This window comes from Branchiostoma floridae, chromosome 2, assembly GCF_000003815.2.
Source record: "Branchiostoma floridae strain S238N-H82 chromosome 2, Bfl_VNyyK, whole genome shotgun sequence".
In the NCBI taxonomy this organism is placed as follows: domain Eukaryota; kingdom Metazoa; phylum Chordata; class Leptocardii; order Amphioxiformes; family Branchiostomatidae; genus Branchiostoma; species Branchiostoma floridae.
Window position 1 is genome coordinate 546,138 of NC_049980.1, and position 19,839 is coordinate 565,976.

At 42.4% G+C, this 19,839-nt stretch overlaps 2 protein-coding genes across 2 annotated transcripts in view; one reads left to right on the forward strand and one right to left on the reverse strand.

Moving 5' to 3' along the window:
• Positions 1–4,601: 4,601 nt before the first annotated feature.
• On the reverse strand, positions 4,602–8,521 carry LOC118409436 (zinc finger protein 525-like). The gene is made up of 2 exons (XM_035810467.1): positions 8,384–8,521; positions 4,602–6,550 (listed from the first exon to the last, which is right to left on the reverse strand). Exon 2 carries the CDS (start codon positions 6,541–6,543, stop codon positions 5,440–5,442), a length of 1,104 nt encoding a protein of 367 aa, XP_035666360.1. The 5' UTR covers positions 6,544–6,550; positions 8,384–8,521; the 3' UTR covers positions 4,602–5,439.
• A 2,398-nt stretch (positions 8,522–10,919) lies between these two features.
• LOC118409435 (negative elongation factor A-like) overlaps positions 10,920–19,839 on the forward strand; it is a 14,450-nt gene continuing 5,530 nt past the window's right edge. Inside the window, exons 1-3 of the mRNA XM_035810466.1 lie at positions 10,920–11,227; positions 17,765–18,625; positions 19,356–19,544. Coding sequence (XP_035666359.1) covers positions 11,023–11,227; positions 17,765–18,625; positions 19,356–19,544 — 1,255 coding nt within the window. The 5' untranslated portion in view covers positions 10,920–11,022. The remainder of the gene's footprint in view (positions 11,228–17,764; positions 18,626–19,355; positions 19,545–19,839) is intronic.

The following is a 19,839-nucleotide window of genomic DNA, read 5'->3' on the forward strand; positions in this document are numbered from 1 at the left end:
AAACACATAGCAAAATGCCAACTCAACGAGAAAATAAAATGCGGGTACATGCAACGCACAAACACTCCCTTGTCCTAAGTCGAAACAAAGGGGAAAGAAAAGAGGAAACGAGGCAGCCTGTCTGGCGTTTTGATGACTCCGAATTCCCACGTGCGTGACCAGGTGTCAAAGATTAACTCACCTCACGGAGACAAAACAAAAGTTAACACAGGATTAAACCTCTCACATATAGCTTGGCCGTCTCCTTTCCTTCACCGAACCTGGAAAATAACGTAGCGAGTGAAAAGGGAAGAAGTACAGAACAAAAGTCCAACCTCTTGGTCGCTCCTTCGACGCACATGAAGAACGGACAGCCAATCTGTCAGGCAAGAACATGCCACAAACGTATAACACGACGGCGCTACACGCCCACCACAACATTCTACATAACCTCATACCACCAGAACCGCGCACGGGCGAACTACCAAACCTTAAAACGGGATGGACGACTTCTTCGCCATTGTCACAGTTCACATGATGGCCTTTTGGTGGGGAGGAAGCGACAGCCTGGTTCTGTCGCTTAGGCTCCAACGGCAGGCGGAGAACCTGTAGACTGCAGTGATCTATTCCTCCGCTGTGCTTTATAGAGTGGGTGTGATGACGTCACCCATATCTCTCAACCAATAGCATCGCATGACAAATAGACTGATGCTGTGCAGTCGAAAATTTGAATGAGTCCAATTTTGGTGTTGGAAATTACAGTTCAACTATTTCAAGAATGACTTCTACCAACACAGATGAACTTTCAAGTTAGGAACGGTGGATGGTACCGACTTCACTTGTGACCCCTTTCTTGTTTCCTTTCTTGTGACCCCTTTGCCTCTGTCTTTGGTTTGGTTTTGTTTTGTTTGATACAGACCTCCATTAGTGACCGATATGTCACTATTCGTCCTGGAGTCCGATTGATTTGCAGAGAATCACTTAATCTAGACGGAAGGATTTGCGCCATCGCACGTGTGGTGGGTTCCTTTAACGTGCGTGGGGTGTGGCTTTCCCAAAACATGGGACCTCCATTTAACGTCCTACTCGAGGGAAGGCCCTAGCCGAAGCTAGGGACTCATTGTCACCTGAGGAAAGGAAAAGCCGTGTAAAGTGCCTTTCCCAAGGACGTTAAATGGAAGTCCCGTGTATGGGGAGAGCCACACCCCATGCACGTTTAAGAACCCACACGTGCGATGGTGCGGTGTGCGATGGTGAAAATTTGTCTGTCTGGAGTTGGTAATTCACTTCAAATCACACGGATGGAGGCCTGGCAAACCTCTGTCTCGTATCAGCCACATGGTGATTTACATCATTCACCCGGACCAGAGACCTCGCGCATCCCCGTCCTGTAATTAGCCAGCGAAACCTAGGGTATGTCACCCTGAAAAGGGCGGTAAACCTCGTCGTGTGTAAGCACGTCGACCGATGATGATGATGAGGGACAGAGTCATGGTCAACCGTTCAAAAAAACAAAACCGGTTGATGATGATGCTGATGATATACTCGTAGAGCGAGTCACCGATCAAATTCCTAGTAAAACAAGTAAACTGAAACTAAAGGCACCTATGTCACGCGTTGATATACACATTGCTCTCTCTCTCTCTTTCTATCTACCTAGAAAAAGAGAGTAAAGGTTGTAAATCTGAGTATTCAACACACAGTTATTATTACTTTTTTGCAGAAAATCATCGCAAAAAAATGCAGAAGATCACCTTTGGTGGGAAAGGAGAAGGACCTGGAAAATTCAAAACTAACCACGGAGTGGCTGTGTCAGCTGAAGATGAAATATTTGTGACTGATTATTTTAACAATCGGGTCCAGGTCTTCAGCACAAACGGGACCTATCTCCGCCTCTTCCCAACGATAGTGCCGGGAGGAAATAAGAGAATGTATCCTTTTAGTGTTGCTATTGACGTGGAACCTGGCTACCTGTGGGTAGTAGGCAGGGTAGCAGACAGTATATTTGACATTCTTGGTACACGTGCTGATTCATATATTGTTCAGTACAGTTGGCATGGCCAGCCTGTTAGGAAGTTCGACGTACTCTTAATGAATTTCCATCCCAATATCGCTACAGACGTGCGCAACAACAAAGTTATTGTGGGAGAGGGACATACACTAATGATATTCCAACCAAATGGCTATCTCGTTAGGAGTTTTAAAGCGTTAAGTAAAGAGCAAGGCGTGCGAATCCATGGAGTCATATCGGACAAGGAAGGAAATATCTTGATGACGACAGACTACAAAACTGTCCAGGTGTACAGTCACTCTGGAAACAAATTATTCGAATTTGGAACCTATGGTAGCGATGAGGGCCAATTGAGATCCCCCAGAGGCATTTGTGTTGACCCCTTGGGTCACATCATAGTGGCAAACAGTCGGAACAACAGGGTAGACATGTTCACAAGCCGCGGGGAGTTTGTCCGTACTGTCGTGAACGTTAAAAACCCAGAGGGTATCGCTGTAGGACCAGGTGGGCAGTTGGTGGTGACTAACACATTCGAACACATTGTAACCATCTTTATATCATACCTGTGACGTAAAAATATTCGATTACAGGTGTTCCGGACCGTGTGATAAAAATCCTTATGTCAAACCTGTGACGCGAAAACCTTCGATACGGGTGTTCCGGATCGTGTGATAACTTTCCGTATCACACAGGCTCGAAGATGTATCACACAGGCTCCATTCGAATAAATTGGACTATTTCGAGCGGGACGAGTGTGGCGCCGTCGAAAATTCGAATACCTGATTCGGACGTTGGAATATTACTGTTGTAACACTTTTTGTTTGAGGGCACCAAATTTGTTCAACTTCTGGTCCATTTCGCATCGAAACATGGGTTTTCTCAAGTGGGTATGACATAAATAAAATACCATCGCCGTCGGGCGATCCTTCCCGCGGTCGGGCCGGTACCTCGGGTGATACGGAATACACCGTGTTGTATTCTATATGTATCACACAGGCTCCAAAGTTGTATCATACAGCCTTCCACCGAATAATTTGAACTCTGAACACGGCGAGTGTGGCGCGGTCAAAAATTCGAATACCTGATTTGGACGTTGGAACATTGCAGCAATTTTTTGTTCGAGATTACCACATTTTCTCAACTTCTGGCGCATGTCTAATCCCAGGCCTCCTGCGGGTCGGATCGCCCTCCGGCCTTCGGGACGATCCGACCCGCGGTCGAGCTGGTACCTCGAGTGATACGGAATGCCCCTTGCTGTATTCTATATTTCCACACGACATGGTGTTTCCTTGATACTCTCCAGTATATGAGATACAGGTCTGTCACACCTCAGAGACAATAGTACCTACTCACCCTACTTTTCGTCACATACATAATACCTTTAGCCATCCTCCTACGCAGGGACATCCAACAGCCTGTCTGGATGTCCCCTGCTCTTTCAACCGTCACCCTTAGTTCCTGACCGCCCTGCTTATAAATATTAATGAGCTTACCCTTATACAGCTGCGAGACAGCTTTGTACAACGGAAAGCCTATTCTCTGATTGGCTGACAGCTGGTTGGGGGGGGGGCGTCCACAGGAACTAAGAGTCACCATTGAAAGAGCAGGGCACATCCAGACAGGCAGTTTGGCTCTTGGATGTCCCTGCGTAGGAGGATGACATTAAGCTAGTTCTACCAGTGAGAAAAAAAAAAAAAAAAAACTAGGACCACTCGTCTCCAGATTTCAGATGTGTTGACAATCCACTCTTTTCTCTTCGTCACTGATGAATGTCAATAACATCTGAAGAATCTGACTCTGTTGGAGAACTTATCCACCTTCCTGATTCATTTTGTGTAATTAATTATTTTTCCTGGATATCGATGCATGACCAACGTCTTTCTTTGAGGAATATTGATTGCCAAACTGTTGATTCATTTATTTCTGTTTTCTTTATACAGGGTTGACACATTCAGTAATTTGCGCACTGCTTTAGCATAACAAAGAAATCAGATAGACTAAACGATAAAAAAAGTAAAATATACATAAACGTAAATCAAAATTGTAACTCATTAATCAAAGTAAGTGCCGGGTCTGGAGGTCAGAGGTCAGCGGTGATTACAGTTTCTTGAACGACAGTGCACCAATGACCAGGTGGTCCTTATGTAGAGGTCGTCTTCTTTATACATTTTTTTTTTCATTTCCATATTTATTTCATCTTTAAAGTTCCAACATAAACAATACATTATCATTATCATTTGTTTAACTGTATATCAATAGTCATGTGGTCCTTATGTAGAGGTGGTCACTTATACATGTTTAACTGTATATCAATAGTCATGTGGTCCTTATGTAGAGGTGGACACTTGTACATGTTTGACTGTATATCAATAGTCATGTGGTCCTTATGTAGAGGTGGACACTTGTACATGTTTGACTGTATATCAATAGTCATGTGGTCCTTATGTAGAGGTGGACACTTGTACATGTTTGACTGTATATCAATAGTCATGTGGTCCTTATGTAGAGGTGGTCACTAGTACAGGTTTGACTGTATATCAATAGTCATGTGGTCCTTATGTAGAGGTGGTCACCTGTACAGGTTTGACTGTATATCAATGGTCAGGTGGTCCTTATGTAGAGGTGGACACTTGTACATGTTTAACTGTATATCAATAGTCATGTGGTCCTTATGTAGAGGTGGTCACTAGTACAGGTTTGACTGTATATCAATAGTCATGTGGTCCTTATGTAGAGGTGGTTACTTGTACATGCTTGATTGTGCATCAAAGGACCGATGGTCCATATGTAGAAAAGTCGACCAGTACAGGTTTGACTGTATATCAATGGCCGAGTGGTCATTATGTAGAGGTGGTCAGTTGTACAGGTTTGTATATCAATGGCCAGGTTGTTCTTTTGTAAAGGTGGTCAATAGTACAGGTTTGACGGTATATCAATGCAAAATCGTCTTTTTGTAGAAGTTGTCACTAGTAGTTTAATTGTGCATAAATAGCCAGACAATACATAGGTGATCACTAGCACGTTTCACTGTCATTGCATTATACATATAGACTGTCCTAGTCTTCAGCTTTTGACATGGTATTGATTGTGTCCAAAGATTTATGTAGCAAATGTGAATAAAAACAAAGACAATGCTTAAAAAGGAGTGGTTTTTAGTGCTATTTTATCTACACAAAAGAAACTCTAAACTTGTCGGGTTTGTCACCAGAATTTTTGACTACATGCTGGTCAAAAGTGGTTTCCTGAGCAGTAAAATAGTCACACAGGTCACACTTGTAGGGTTTTTCACCTGTATGGGCTCTCACATGTACAGAAAGAGTAGCCTTAAAGGCTTTTCAGCTGTCCTGTAACCACATTTGCCACAATGTCGGGGTTCCCACTATTATGGTGTGTTTGGCTACATGTTGGTCTAAAGCAGCTTTCTGAGCAGTAGAATAGTCACATAGGTCTCAACTGCAAGGTTTTTTACATGTATGGCTTCTCATATGTCTGAATAGGTTAGCACTGTAAGCTGTCCTGTATCCACACTCCCCACACATGTAGGGTTTCTCACCAGTGTGTTTAGCTAGTACATGTTCATCCAAATTAGATTTGTGAGCAGCAGAATAGTCACATTGGTCACACTTGAAGGGCTTCTCACCTGTATGACTTCTTACATGTTGGGATAAGTGCGACTTTTGTGCTGCCCTGTACCCACATTCACCACACATGTAGGGTTTTTCACCAGAATGTTTTGTCAGATGTCGGTCCAAATTGGTTTTCGATGTTGCAGAATAGTCACACTGGTCACACTTGTAAGGTTTTTCACCTGTATGAATTCTCATATGTACTAAAAGAGTAGACTTTTTAGCTGTCCTGTGCCCGCACTCCCCACACATGTAGGGTTTCTCACCGGTGTGTTTGGCTACATGTTGGTCTAAAGTAAATTTCCGAGCTGCAGAATAGTCACACTGCTCACATTTGTAGGGTTTTTCACCTGTATGAGTTCTCATATGTCTGGATAGCTTAGCCCTGTAAGCTGTCCTGTACCCGCACTCCCCACATATGTAGAGTTTCTCGTCAGTGTGTTCTGCTATATGTCGATCCAAAGTAGATTTTTGAGCAGCAAAATATTCGCATTGGTCACACTTGTAGGGCTTCTCGCCTGTATGAGTTCTTACATGTTGGGATAAGTCAGACTTCCATGCTGCTCTGTACCCACACTCCCCACACATGTAAGGTTTTTCACCAGAATGTTTTGCTATGTGTCGGTCCAAATTACCCTTTATGGCACAAGAATAGTCACACTGGTCACATTTGTAAGGTTTTTCACCCGTATGAATTCTCATATGTACAGAAAGAGTAGATTTGTTAGCTGTTCTGTACCCACACTCGCCACACTTGTAGGGTTTCTCTCCAGTATGAGCTTGTGAATCACTGCCCAAACTGCTTATGGTTCCTGTCGCCTTGTCTTCCAACATACCTGCAGCCCTGTCCCATGAAACTCCAATAGGAGCCGTATTATTGACGTCGAGAGGAACAGCGGTGGGACACCTATTCCCTGCCTCTGCCATGTTTACCCTAATGGACAAAAAATTTGAAAAGATAAAACACATTAAGTCAACGGTCCACTTTTCTGCTAAAAAAAAAATCACAAATTGCTGCAAAAACTGCCCAGCCTACACTCTTATCGTATTGACATTGTAAGCAAAGCCTGGGTACCATCCGGAAAGTAGTTTTGCTCCGGCGTTAATTATATACTATATACAGTCGCTTCTAATGCTGATGTTCATTGTACACTATACACAGTCGCTTCTCCCCTGTTTCGTCTGGTATCCCGGACCACGTTAACGTCTAGTACGGATGGTAGAAGCGAACTACTATCCGGATTTTACACAGCCTAAGCAAAGTCGCCACGGCTAAAAAAAATCTGGGTTGGCGGAAACGGCTGCCCGGTCGGTCGGCGGAAACCACAGCCCGGTCAGGTCCGGAGGCTGGTTTTGGGGGTTTTGAGTATACCAAATGTAAACAAGATGGCTTGCTATTGCAGCAATGATTTAGGTGCATTTCTTGTGTAGGCTGACCCTACAACTTACAGTAGCACTAATATCGTAAGCAGTACCGTAATTTCGAAATTCGAAAACGCAAACACGGCGTAATTTCCATATGGTACATGTTAACAGTGAACACCAGATTTTGGTGCTGCCAGCTTATTAACGCTAATAAGGTAGATGAGCCACATGTCCTTACTGTAAGAACTGATAAGCGCCTTCATTTTTTTTGCAAAAATGTGATTTCCCAACACTAGTTTTATATTTATATACTCTAAAATGAGAAAAGTGTAGGTTGGATTGATTGGATTGTGTAATTCATCGGAAGTTGCCAGCATTCCATGCAGCGCACATTACTAGTAGGTCATTGACCCCGAAATATGCAGCGTGTGTGAGGCGCCTCTAGTAGGGGGCAGTAGTAAACTTTTTATTACTTGCTCTTCGGAATAGCTTTAGACAAATAAGATGGGTGGGCAATTGCTCAGAGTATGAGTCATTTGTGTTGAAGATTAATTGCTAATTAAGAATTTTTCTTGAGCCGACCGTGGCCACGTTGTTGACCGCGGTATTATTTGGGCTCTAGCCGCTCTGCCGCTCTGAGACTGAATGGGATTATGCTAACTTTCAGTGCTTTGGCAAGGAACACATTTGTTAAATTCTTGGTTAAATCTTTATTATCTGCGAGTTTCTTCCTTTCCGACATGTGAGAAAATTGCATTGTGATCAATCAAAGAATTGCAGTCGGAGAAATCTACAGACACTGGTGAAATCGCCATTTTGATCTTTCAAGAATTCAATGTTCGGTGACGGAGGAGGAAAGACGACGACGGAAGTTTTTGTGTGAAGTAACAAAATTATGTGAAAACATCGTTGTTCTACGATGGGTGTATGGTTATTATTGAGATTACAATGTTTTCTGCTGCAAGGAGGCACAGCTGCAATAGATACCTTACTCTGCTGTATGCAATACCTGAAACCCCCAAAACCAACCTCCGGACCGGACCGGGCAGCCGTTTCCGCCAACCCCCAAAAAATCTACTGTACAATTTCCCTAAAGTCTCGACACCACATGCATGACCTGGAAATTAAAGTCGTTGTCACTTTTCACACGGATTCTGGTATAGTTTGTCCCATTTTGATGATTAAATAGCAACCTTCTTGGGGTTTTGCTAACTAAAACTTAAGACCCCTTCGTTTTGAAAGACTTTGGCGTATGCGTGTGGTTTCGCCCCCCTCCCCCTTCCAAGAATTCTCACCACGAATTACTCTTACATTCCGCCATAATTGTGACCCATACACCATAGAACTAACTACGTCTCTTCTTCAGGACAAGACTATCATTGTTATTAATCCAAGTTCCTACCTGCTCCCAGCGTTGTTTTCAAAACCTTCACGAATCACAAAATCCTGCAAGCGCGCGTCTTTCAGGCGAAGAGGTCAACTTGCGGTGGGTTTAAAGGTCACATTTTCTACCTGATTATCCACTTAGTGTGTGTGTGTGTGTGTGCTTCTTCTTTTCTTCCCGAATAAATACCTGAATGCATGTTCTGTCCTACTGATGCTTTGGGGCGGTAATACTGTGGTTTTTTTTTATAATCCTGGGTCAATGACTAAAGTAACGTTAACTTCTAGCATTTTTTTTCAGCCTCTGTGGCTAGTAATTTCTACCTTTTCATCTCATGATCGCATTACTAGTTCCGGGGTTCACAGTGGGTATTTTCCATTTTACCAAAAAAAAAAAAAAAAGCAACATAACTTTATGCCGAAATGGATCTCCAAATATTTGGCTCAATCCTGTTGAATGCCAAATGTTCTGGAAACACAATTTTGCCGGGAGCGCATGAAGGACACATTCCTCGAAGTCTCTGAATGGAGACAAAAAAAAAAGCAACAATAATTAACTCAAAGTTTATTCTAAAATAAAAACTCAGTTTGGTATTGAAAACTACCTCTTATCTATCAAAACAAACAATTTGTGACCAGCATTATCAGACCTAACAGAGAATAAATGCACACTGCCTCGAAAAAGGTCATAACTACGACATACCAACAGATCAGAGACCGTTAATTCATGTCAAGATGATAGTAATGAAAATGAGTATAATTTCGTGTCCTAACGGGGGCCGCCCTAAGACGGTCCCCGTCGTAAGACGGTACGGATTTTTTGCTGATCTTATTATCCATAAGTACACCGTGTTTGTTGCCACTGACTATGCTGATTACAAAGGTAAATAAACCAAGTCCATGCAGACAGCTTTAATTTGCATTCCAAGTATACTTTAACATATTTACTTCATGTTTTTTTAAGAGCAGAATTCTAACTGTAATGCTGACAGTGCTGAATCACTGCGGTCACCGGCCTCTGCGTATTGGCGGCTCGTGTCGCTAACTATACGAACTCATCCAAGCAGTCACACAACTGCCATGATACACATAAATAAAGCTCCATAAAACACTATGAATATGGGTCTTCAAATGTTTGTTGAGTAGAAAAGTAACCAAAAGGAAGCGACATAAACATTGCCACCATTGTACTCCCAAGGGAGTGTGGCCGTGAAGGTGGCAGACTAGAGAACGCTCCAAAGATTTATTTGACTGTAACAAATGATTCGTGCTGTCTATGAAAATAAGACTTGACAGAGAGATGTAGATGATATTTTCATATAATCAGACAGAGTTCTGTTGATGTTGGCGGTGTCGTTTTTTCGTAATGTTTTTTTTTTAGTCGGGCATTCACAATCAGTGCATTCAGCCCGTTGCCCGTAAAACATCAGCTGGATTGTTCTAGGTACAGCCTTTCTCATGTGAGACAAGAAGTACACACAGTCACGATTTTACTGTCAAAAGAAAGCTAAAATATCATACTATCAATTTTTTTTCTGTGTACTTAGATTTACCACTTACTTCTGAAGAGAGCAAAATATAAAAAAAAGCGTACCGAGTTAGGCACACTGTCCCGCGTAGCACAAAATTGGAAGGTTGCATACACGAAATTGTCTCTCAGTGTTTGCCGCTTGTAACACGCAGCGCGAAAGGTTCATGAACCACATGAATGCATTTCTTATTCAAGTATGTTGTTCAAATCTATGAGTAAAAAATCCAGTCATCAAAATTTGACCACTCTCAGGCAACTAGCGATGGAGCGCCATGAGTTTGAGCGCAAGAAAAAGCGTACCGTGTTGGGGCACCTCCCGTTACATGTAATCACAGATAAGTCAAATGAATCTCTACCATGCACAAGTAGTGATATCTTCAATGTACACTTATCATGTGATGATTCCATATCCATCCACCTAGGTCAAAACATTAATCACGCCATGCAAAAAAGAAACTGTACCATAATTTTTTACTAAATGATTTTTGACAAATGTTATGTCCAAAGTAGCATAGAAATACTCAATCTTATGTATTTAACGTTGATAGTTCCCTTTATTACCTACAGTAGATTTAACTCGATATAGTCCATTAGTATTGTTGTAACTGATATCGTTGTAATATAACGTGTATGTGCAAGGACGTTACATCAGGTATGTAACGTCCTTGGTATGTGTAATATTAGACTGTAACTTCTCTTATGATCATCTTATCTATACATTGCCATACATTGTTACTGATGCAATAATTTGTTGCACAATAAACCATCTAAAAAGTGTATCTATGGCCTTATGATGACATGCAAATTTTGACACACGTCCCTTGTGGCGAAATACGAGCATGGTAATCTATCATGGTTCAATTCAGGTCAAGGCCAACATGTGTTTCCAGACTCCAAAGATATGCTATAGGTTCCTGATGCATAGTGATTCGCCAACTTATGCAAACACAATATGAACCGCTAGATGTCGTTTCGTACGTTAACAGCAGTGGCATTATGCGAATCGGTTTACGAATGAGCTGCGTTTTTTTATGTTTCGTCGAAAGCGCTGCTGAACGAATCGCGTGCTACTTTTCCTCCCAGCCAGAAGAAGATTCGCCCCCCTCCCCACAACACACACTGGAGAGATGGCGACGTCTGCCCGAGATACGGCGCTCTGGCTGCACAACAAGCTCGGCGCCACGGACGATCTGTGGGCCCCGAGCTCCGTCACGGGTCTCCTGACGCCCGACACGCTGTACAACACGCGGCAGTGCTTCCTGGAGCTACAGGTGCCCGTCAAACTCAAGCTGCTACTGGCGCTGGTGCATCTGCCCAGGCGACAGTTGCAAGGTGGGTTACTAACACTACAGTTCGAGACCGTTATAAACTTGTTCAACGTATGGAGGTTAACCTCTATGTTCAAACCTAGTCAGTATAAGGTTTACAGACAAAATACTTCTCGATCTCGTAGACTTTAAGAGTTATTTGAGCATAGCTTGGACTCTATATATATAACGTTAACCCCCCCCCCCTCCCCCTTCTAAAATAATTTACTGTAAGTGTAAATGCATTTAAGTTCGCGGGGATTTAATTTCGCAGCAGCGGGAAAAGGGACTTTTCGCGGTGGATTTAAGTTCGCGGTAACACCATAGACTGCAGTCTAATACCATAATAGAAAAATGTTCGCGGTGGTTTTAAGTTCGCGGTTAAGTGGTCACTGCGTAAACCACCAACATTTGTGCATTGACAGTATTCTGCCGATCAGAACAATAAGATACAAACGTAAAGCAGTCATCCCCAATAAGGTCTTTCTCAGATTTCATTAAGCAAAAAATGTGTAGACGACAGGAATTGTCTGTAATATGTGAAAGGTAAAGGCCCATATGAAACGTAAAGTATTTCATCTTGACTATTGTTTTGATTTGCCAAACAATGTCCAGAACATACTAACTAGTAACATGCCTGCAAATATAATATGGCAGAATGTTTACAAATTACAAGGATGTAACGTCCTTGCAAATTACAAGTCTGGGGCCGTCACCTTTGACATATAACCTACAATTCCCGTTGCCAGCAAATGCACATGGTGAAATCTGTGAAAGAGCTTGATGATCAGTGTGATGCGACTTCATTTCGCTGTATATAAATGTAGTGTCTCCCCTACTCTTCTTGATAAGTGTGTTGGGTTTTTTATTGGTACAGAAATTTGAGGGTTGACGAATTTGGTTGAAGCTCCCTCAAACATGAATGAATGAATGAATGAATGAATGAATGAATGAATGAATGAATTTTATTGCTCAACAATCATACAGGGTACAATGTATGGCAATTGATAACAACTAATAGCTATACAGACAATAATACTACGGGGCTACATACAGAACAACAAAATATTATCAATAACAGTACAGTCATGTATGAGTGATCTGGTGTCGCATTTGGAACACAGTATAAAGAAACTGACCTATGCAGATGGATATATGAGATGAACATATTAGCAGTGTATGGAAGATATCGTTCTGTAAACATGGGACCTCCAGGTTTACGTCACTTTGCGAAAGGAGGCTTCCAAATTCCTCTCAACATATCCGAGCGGAGGTCAACCCTCCAAATGGCCCACCGATCCATAGAATTATATCCATATGGCCAATTTAGTATTTACTGTCTGTTGCTACTAGTATTTCTTCCACTCATTTCAAGATCAAAGGAATTTATGGCAGCCATGTTGGATCGTCAATGTCGGGGTTCAAGGAAGGTCATGATGGATCGTGCAATCAATGAATTATATGTTGATGTATTTGAGAATGAAAAAAATACATCTTTGATAATGATAGAATTGTGCTATGCTATAAACTGTAAACCTATATTCCTCATTAACTGGGAAAATTGGAGGTAGAAAATTGTAAAAAATAAAGTTGTCCAAAACGCTTACCTGCTGGTATGAACTTGTTATCACTTATATCGACTATCTTTTGCTATTTTTGTCTGGTGCTAACACGCTTAATTTTGGAGATATTTGATTTTTAGTAGGCCATGTCATCTTTCCTACAATTTCGTAATAAAGAGCATATTACTACACAGAGAAATGTTCCAGCAAGTAATAGTGGATTAACAACAGCCAAATTAGCGAATTTTCCAACCCAAAACCTTCAAATTACACGCCAATGAGAAATATTTAACCGCCGTGTCATTTGTTTCGGAATAATCATCAAAATTACTAGCTATTAAGTTTGCTACATTTGTATAAAAGTAAATAAATGATATATTTTTTTTTCTGATATGAAGACAAACCGTTTAATACTCCTTACTTTTCACCCTGTAGGATGGGATAAGAGCGATAGAATATATTTATGAAAATGGTTGGAAGCAGGCGATATCTATTCTACAGGTAAATGCCAATGAACTGTGGTAACGTAAATTACAGAATCTCTAACATTTGGAGGAAAGCCGAATAGTGTACATACTGGCTCTATTTGAACTGATCAGGTCATGTTCGTCTATAATGCTGGACCTCTTATCTTCATGTTGCTAACTCAGAGTAGTAAAAAAGTGTATCTTTGTTATCCGGAATACCCGTATAATCTTGTTCGTCCTATACCCACCCGGAAAGACACCCAAGATATGCAAGGTCTCTATCTTGGCGGGGTCTATTTAAATACATGCTAAGTAACAAAGGATTCATGCAATCACACGCTCTAGGTCAGAACCGCTTCGTCCTCGCGTCCTTTAATCAAGTCTTTGGGAATAGCAGGACATGATGCGATGGCAACATGCACCAGATGGACTGGGCCTTTCTAGCACAAGCTTTCGATATTGGAAAGACAACAAGCTAAACACCAGTTATCGCACTTCTTATAAAACATTTTTTAATGTCAGGACAATCTTTGTTCGTGGAACAAACACAATGTCACATCAATATAGAATGAATGTGCTACCTAACAAAATGTCCATCCATACACCTTATATCGTGTGGTTCAATAATACCGGCAGAAAGAACTGTGTAATATGTGTATAATAAGGCGTTTGTTGATGAGCAAGGCTATAAACAACATTATCATATAGCCAGGCGCCGCGGACCAATCAGAAGGCCCCGTTCCACGTTGGTTATGTCGACGCAGTAACACAAAGATCCAGGCCAGGCAGGTGGGATTCGCTCCTCTGATTGGTCAGAATGAATCGACACCGGCACCGGTGTCGATTTGCATAGACACCGGCACCAGTGTGGATGCTCATAAAATCACCTCGTTCGCTTCGCTCACATCGGTGGTTTTATTCGGTGGTTAGGCGTTATGACACCATATACACCTCGGGGCGGGTCATTAACCCTTAAGTGAATTTTCCAAAAGAGAGCTGCATGTGTAAAGGCAGCCTGTTCTACAGTTATCCTTGGCAGCTGTCCCCTTATACTAATACCACTTGATACATGACAAGCCTGACGTTATATAGATCTTGACTTTATAGAGTGGGATTGGTTTCACAAATAGCTTTCTGCCTTGAACCATGTGTCTGTCCATGTAAAACAATTCTGTGCATCAATTCTGTGCAGTCACGACTGGTGAAAAGAGTAGTTGCTTTCTAATTAACAAGATTCCCAACCTAAACAAGCAAAGGTGAAAACTTCGGAACATCTAATGATAGTGAAGTCTTAAGTTAACTTAAGTTAGCTATTAACTTCTGCAGCCCATATGCTTTTGATCATGGAGCTTATAACTCAATGACAAGTCCTCAATGTAGATAACGTGGCGCTAGCGTAAATAGTGTCGCTGATTTACTGCCGTCTGTATGTTTATATAAAGGGGTCCACTGTGTAAAACGAGAAATATTTCTGTGACACGAATCTTGACAACATTGACCTTCATAATTAGCTGATCATAATCTCTGTTGCTATTTAAGACAAACATGCTTGAAACGTACCTTACTTCATCAGTCAGTGTTGAGCATGAATTTCTGTCATTCCAGTCGTGTGATCTTCAAAAAGCGCGCGAAAACGACGACAAACTTGGATGAGTCTACTTTGACAACAGGGGTTTATTTTGGTTCAGTCCAACCCAATATACATTTATTCAACTTGGTACTATACATTCCGTGTAATGTTGATTATTGAAGCATCAGATATCAATATAAACACCCGCATCTTTCCAAGTTGGTGCATGTCAGGTTTATCATTTGAACATCGTTCCTGTAACAGTGGGGTTCTAGCGCTGCCAAACTGACCACGCCAACAGCTCTTGAACTTTTGGTGTTGTGGTTAGCACGTTGGATTTGTGATCCGGCTGCCCGAGTTCGGCGCAGGTTCGAATCCCGGGAGTCGGGATGTTGTTTATTTCTGTTCTTACTCGCCCCTCTGAATTTCTACAATGGTTCCCACGCCGGCCCTGTGAGTACTCTCACCTCTCAAATAGAAGTACCCCCTGGAATAAAAGTACCCCCCGGACAAATCTTCAAAATCTAATAAAAGTACCCCCTGGAATAAAAGTACCCCCCGGAAAAATACCGTAAACTGTGCCCATGCTACTTCAGTCCAAGAGAAGATGATAAGCATGTAGGCTCTTTTTATTTATTTATGCCTCAGTACCATATCAGTTAATTGTATGAATAATGAACAGAATAATTCCTATGTTATTGCACATATTTTCTTTATCTGAGTGTCACACCATCAACAAAGATTAAAATAAAAGTAAAAAAATGAATGAAAATAAAAATTGAAGAAATAAAAAAGAAGTTTATTTTATAATCATTGTTACAAAATAACATTTTGAAGAAACATTCCAACTTAGAATACCTTATTCACCACTTGTGCTATTTTCAATGTTGCAGAAACCAAGGAGGTCATAGACACTGCCCCCTATCGAGATATAACGGTACTGCAGAAAATATATAATTCTCTCGCGCATTACCGCGAGATTCGGTGTGAGTTGATGAATCCAACATGGCGGCTGTTTTCGAGCCGATTGAACGCTGTGCTTTGTTTTGGAAGGATTTTTTCGTTGCTGGAACATTAAAACAAGTTGACTACGGGTGAAAAATAGTGGAAAAGTATTGGTAACTTTTTAATTTGTTTGGTTGGTGGTTAATTTCTGTGTTTTGATAGAGAATTTACGGAAGTAAGTGACTGTGTGTGTAGCATGAGACCTCGATGTTTGGCGATGTTTTCGTCTTTGTTCAGCGCAAATTTCAAGATTTTTGGAAGGTTAAAGATGGTCTAAAACGAAAAGGATATATTTTTTTTACGAGTCCAGCACCGAATCACTTGTGTTCCGGTATTTTTTTCCATAACCGGTCCTGCGTACCGGTACGCATCCCTAGTTATGTTTGGGTCATAGCGCTAGCGGCAGGGAAATCCGCGCTGCCTCGTCCGAAAAATAGTGGATTTTAAGCAAAAATACCGCGGAAATATGGCAGAAAATACCAAACTTTCAATATTTTTGGGATCCCTGGTTAGTAAAGAAAGCCCCAATTTGAAAAAAAAATAAAAGTACCGTCTAAAATAAGGACGTACTGGGTGGATTTTGAGGCGGAAAAAAATAAACGTACCGGTACGTTTATTTGAGAGGTGAGAGTAACAGGCTAGTATGTGCCACACAGGGATGTCGATCTCGGAGAGTCGAGGACGAATCTTGACAAGAAAAGGGGGAGTAGTGTAACAGTGGTGTTCAAGGACTGCTAAACCGAAGACGCCTAATGGCTTAAGCCTTTTGGCCGAACGGTTTGCACGTTCGATTTGTGATCCGGCTGCCCGGGTTCGAAGCGGGTTCGAATCCCGGGAGTCGGGGTGTTGTTTCTTTCTGTTCTTACTCGCCCCTCGTATTTCTACATTCCTATGAGAAATGAAAAGTCCCAGCATCGTAAAATTCACTGAAACAGGAACATATAGACAGACTGCATTGTGACTCTATGGCAAGCCAAGCCCACCTACAGTAACATTACAGCAGATAATACGTCTTTGGTTGATGTGCTCTTGCTGAACATCCGATGACATGTTGAAGAAAAAAAATCGTAACGTAAATTATATGGTAACGTAAATTATATTTATGCTTTTAATGATAAATAAAATTTTAACAAACAGCTCTGGAAAGATTAACTCTGCAGGCAATTACTTATCTGGGAGCATTCTTTCCTATGAGTACAAAAGTAATTATCTTTCTATAATTCTAAGGGACTTATTATGGTAACGTAAATTATATCAAAAAAGTGACAAACGGCCTGAGATTGGCGGTTATAGTCATGTTTCCAACATTCGTGTTTTATGTGTTCTGTCATTTGTTTATTACGCAACACCACTGTTTAGCAGATAAAACAGTGAAAACATTATCGGAAAATGTCTTTTCGTAAGCGAATTACACCCAACAGAAGTTCGGTAACGTAAATTATACAAAAGTTGGCGACAAGAATAAAACGGCATCTGACGGAAAAAGGTCGTCTGCTGGACAAGTTCATCAACACGTGACAAGCCGGCCTAAGTGGTTGATGTAAATTATGACTGAAAATTTAAAGAACTAACGTCTTTTCATTATCAGAATGCCACGATATTCACCTTTATAGCATTTCCGACATGTGTTTTTAGCGTGTTTCTAAGCAAAACCTTACCCGGGACGACCAAAAGGCAACTAACAATGGTGGGAAAACATTGCTTAGCATATTACTATCATGTACTTGTAACGGAAAAGGGCAAAATACGTAGTCATTGTGTCTTTAAAGAAAACTGTGGCCCGCTGCTTATGTGCGACAGCAATTTGCCCCTTTAACGAGGAATGGGCGAATAGCAATCACAACCTAATCCTATTGTCTGTGAGCTAAACACACTGACGGTCCAATACATCCAATATCATGGCCAGAAATTCCTAAATTCTTTTCCTCTAAAATTTGTAATTTTTACCCTCCCTACAGAATGCTCCGCTTCCGTGGAACACGTGATCTCCCAGGCCCTACAGGACGACGACGCGTGGGTTCGTATGATCGCGGACGTCGTGCGATCCTACCCCAAGTCCGGCGCCCTCAACACCCACCTGGAGGACACCCAGTCTGTATACGGTGACACGGTGGAGAACCTAAGGGGCCCTGTGTCAGAGGTCGACACCTCCTCTCTCCTCCCTTTAGAGTGTAAGTACCTGAACAGGAACGCTCTGAACGCCATGCTCGGCCAACAGCCTCCTCCTGTCAAACACTTCGCGTTGAAACGGAAGCCAAAGTCCGCCACCCTTCGCGCCGAACTCCTTCAGAAATCCAGCGAGGCGGCGCTACAACAGAAGAAAGGCGTTCCCAGCACCCCCATCCCTGGAAAGGCACGTACGCTCTCAGTCGGTCGGAGGATCGATACAACCACTCCGCTAAAAGGGATTCCAAAATCGTTCACAGCGAGTAGCCACAGCGGTTTCCACGGAAGCTCCGCCACGGGAGGGCGCAGCGTGGCGCGCCTGGCGGCCATGACGGCTTCCCGGAAGGGAGAGCGCGGGGCAAAGTTCCTGGAAATCGAGGAGCAACCCCTGGGGGGTCAGGCCAAGCGGAGAAAGAGGATGCAAGACGAGACTCAGGAGAAACAGAAACAGAAGGAAGAGAAGGAAAAAGAGGAAGCTGCAACGGCCACGCCCGACTACGCGGCGGGACTGCTCGCTGCTGCGGCCACGGCACAGAAGAGCGCAGTTCCGGTGACCACGATAGAAGTGACTGCGCCTTCGTACGCACCGAGCACGGCAATGAGAACCAACACACCAGGAAATGCACCTGCCACACAAACTACTACTTCAGCAGGTAAATGCTTCGTTAGCAGAGCTACTATTATAATAGTATGTCTAAAGAGGGTTTGAGGGACCCTTCACTCCCAAATTACCCTGACTATTTCCTAGGGCAGTGAATCACCCGATAAGTATAAAATTTTGATTGTATCCACAGTCTTCAACATTTACCTGTCAATTAGTACTAAATTATTAACGAGTAGTAATTTTCCCCCTCAGAAAGCCTTATTAGAGGGTCCCATTTTAACTTAGAATTCTCAAAAACTCCACATCATGTAAGGGGGACCATAAAAGGGGGAACCACCTTTCACACCATCCCCCCGCTTCTCTTGGAATACTCCCTCATGCAGCTTTTTCCTACAGTGACCCCCTGAATCTGACCAATCAGCTTTCATCATGTCCTGACTGATGACTGTCAGGGTAGCATGCAATTCTGTCTTTCTATCTGTCTATTATTTTGTATTAACTTTTTTTCTATATTCAACCGCCGACATAAGGATGACTTAATAATTGTTCAGCTTTGTTTGAATGAGCATCTTCTTCTGTTAAGCTTTTTTGATGGTGATTTTCAGAAATTTCAATGCTTCAATACATGTACATCGCATAAATCTATTAAGGTACTCAAGCTTAGACAAGTGCAGACATCAACAGCAAGAATTTTTTTGCTTTTTCTTTTCTTTCCAATCTTTTGCAAACCAATAGTAAAAATGTCATGCTGACTTGTTCTTTTTTGAAATTATGCACAGTGCCCAACTCGGTGGCAGCAGCCAGAGAGAACCTTCAACAGCAGCTCCAGCAGCAGCTGCAGGCCCCGCAGTTCTCTGCACAGCCGACCCTGCAGCAGCCGCAGCAGCCTCAGCCCACCCTGCAGCAGCCTGCAGGCCTCCAGTACGAACCACCAGCTGCAGCTGCAGCACAGTCAACCTCTGCATCAGGTTTGTGTTGTATTTTATACATATATGTCCACATAAACAACTGTCAGTCAAACCCTAATCCCGCAGCAGCCTGCAGTACGAGCCAACAGCTGCAGCTGCAGCACAGTCAACCTCTACATCAGGTTTGTGTTCTTTTTTCCTGTCATATAAACAGTGTAGTCCAGACCTAATGCTGCAGTGACTGCAGTGCACCCTGCAGCAGCCTGCAGGCATGCAGTACGAGCCTCCAGCTGCAACTGCAGCCAGTCTTCATATGGTACCTTAAGTAAAACTTTGCACCAACACAACACAACAC

Coding starts and splice junctions, on each gene's coding strand:
- LOC118409436 (XM_035810467.1), bottom strand. CDS start 6,543: ATGGCAGAGGCAGGGAATAGGTGTCCCACCGCTGTTCCTCTCGACGTC.